The 1,694-nt window shown below is 54.5% G+C and overlaps 1 protein-coding gene across 1 annotated transcript in view; it reads right to left on the bottom strand.

The window, feature by feature from the left end:
* The window catches only part of RPL39 (ribosomal protein L39), a 5,558-nt gene extending 4,083 nt beyond the window's left edge, over positions 1–1,475 (bottom strand). The window contains exon 1 of the mRNA XM_021706741.1: positions 1,395–1,475. Coding sequence (XP_021562416.1) covers positions 1,395–1,397 — 3 coding nt within the window. The 5' untranslated portion in view covers positions 1,398–1,475. The remainder of the gene's footprint in view (positions 1–1,394) is intronic.
* Positions 1,476–1,694: the final 219 nt, after the last annotated feature.

Genomic DNA, 1,694 nt, shown 5'->3' on the forward strand with positions numbered 1-1,694 from the left:
AGGCCCAGCCTGGAGTGCAGTGGCCGCTCCTGGCCACCGCAGCCTCGACCTGCTGGGCTCCGGCGATTCTTCCGCCTCTGCCTTCCAAGTAGCTGGAACTACAGGCGCACGCTACCACGCCCGGCTAATTTTTGGTTTATTGTAGAGACGAGATCTTGCCAAATTGTCCAGGCAGGTCTCGATCCCACGGGCTCAGGCACTCCACTCACCTCAGCCTCCCAAGGTGCGAGATTATAGGCTAAGCCACCGAGCCTGGCAATGTCACTTTTTCAAGAATGACTTCTGAGTTTCCAGTTTCATCTTATAGGCTTTTATATATAACTTGAGTTGTCTCAAAACCAACCTGAATGCCCCCTTATTTGCAGAACAACCCAGAAAAACGACTTGAATACAAGTCTAAAATAAAGCCTGGCCAACCTGGTCCAACAAACCCTTACACAACAGGGGCCATTATAAAGAAGGCAAAGAGTATACCCCTGTCTCTTAGCCCACAGTAGCAGCTGTACATTTTTACAGTTTAGAGTTTAGGCTGGGAGCGGTGGCTCATGCCTGTAATCACGGCACTTTGGGAGGCCGAGGCGCGGGAGGACTGCTTGAGTCCAGGAGTTCAAGACCAGCCTGGGCAACACAGCAAGACCTTGTCTCTACAAAAAAAAAAAAAAAAAAATCAAAAAATTGGTCGGGTGTGGTGGCACGCGCCTGTAGTCCCAGCTACTTGGGAGGCTCGTCTGAGCCCAGGAGTTGAAGGCTGCAGTAAGCCGTGATCGTGCCACTGCACTCCAGCCTGGGCGACAGAGTGAGACCCGACTCCAAAAGCTGCGACAGTGACTAGTCCTCTGTAGGCATTTTCTAAGAACGCACGAATGACATAGGTTCACACAACACCCCTTGTTCCAGGAACTTCCACGGGGCGACGCTCAAGACTGAATGCCATCTGAACAAAAGTTCTGTAATGTAACAATGTGGCACGCTCCTACACACCAAGCTAAAAACTCAGAAAACGGTAGCTCACATTTCCCTCCTGATGCCTGTCACTATGCGGATGCCACGGGCATCCCGTAGTCAGCCATGATTTCTGGGGTGCTCCCATTCTGACCTCTCCCTGTCCCAGAATCAAAGTTCACTCCAAGCAAGGGGGAGCGGGAATTCCTGCCAGCGTCCCGGCGAACAAAGCGCCCCCTCGAACCCGCAGCGCCAGAGCAGTTCACCCCTCCCGAAATGCTTGGTTAGGCCCGCGAATTCCACCGGTGGCCAAAATCAACTTTCTTTTGAAAAAACCTTTAAAAGCCTCCTGCCCCTCGATGCTCGCGCGACCTCGGAAATCTCACGGCAGCCTCGGGTCTCGGGAAGCCACCCCGGAGCCGATGGCGGCCGATGGCGGCCCAAAGACTTACCATGGCGAGCAACAGAGTCCACCGCGCACACCACGATGGCGTACAAAGGAAGAGAGAGGGAAATGGGCGGAAGAACGTGTTTAGAAGACGCCGACGAGGGGGCGGAGCTTAGGAGATGACACCGCCTCCTAGCACTTCCCCCGCCCTCCGTGCGCTCCGGTGGAACCGTGGGAAACCGCGCTCGCTGGTGAGAAATGGAATTCGCTTTGCTTCACTAACGCAAGTGGGTTCCCCCAGGATCGCGTCAGTTTGCCGGGAGCACCCTGTTTCGTGAGAAGCGCCAAAGGAGAAGCCCTTCCG

Source organism: Carlito syrichta, unplaced genomic scaffold (assembly GCF_000164805.1).
Source record: "Carlito syrichta isolate Samal-C Ts95f unplaced genomic scaffold, Tarsius_syrichta-2.0.1 Scaffold315966, whole genome shotgun sequence".
Lineage (NCBI taxonomy): Eukaryota > Metazoa > Chordata > Mammalia > Primates > Tarsiidae > Carlito > Carlito syrichta.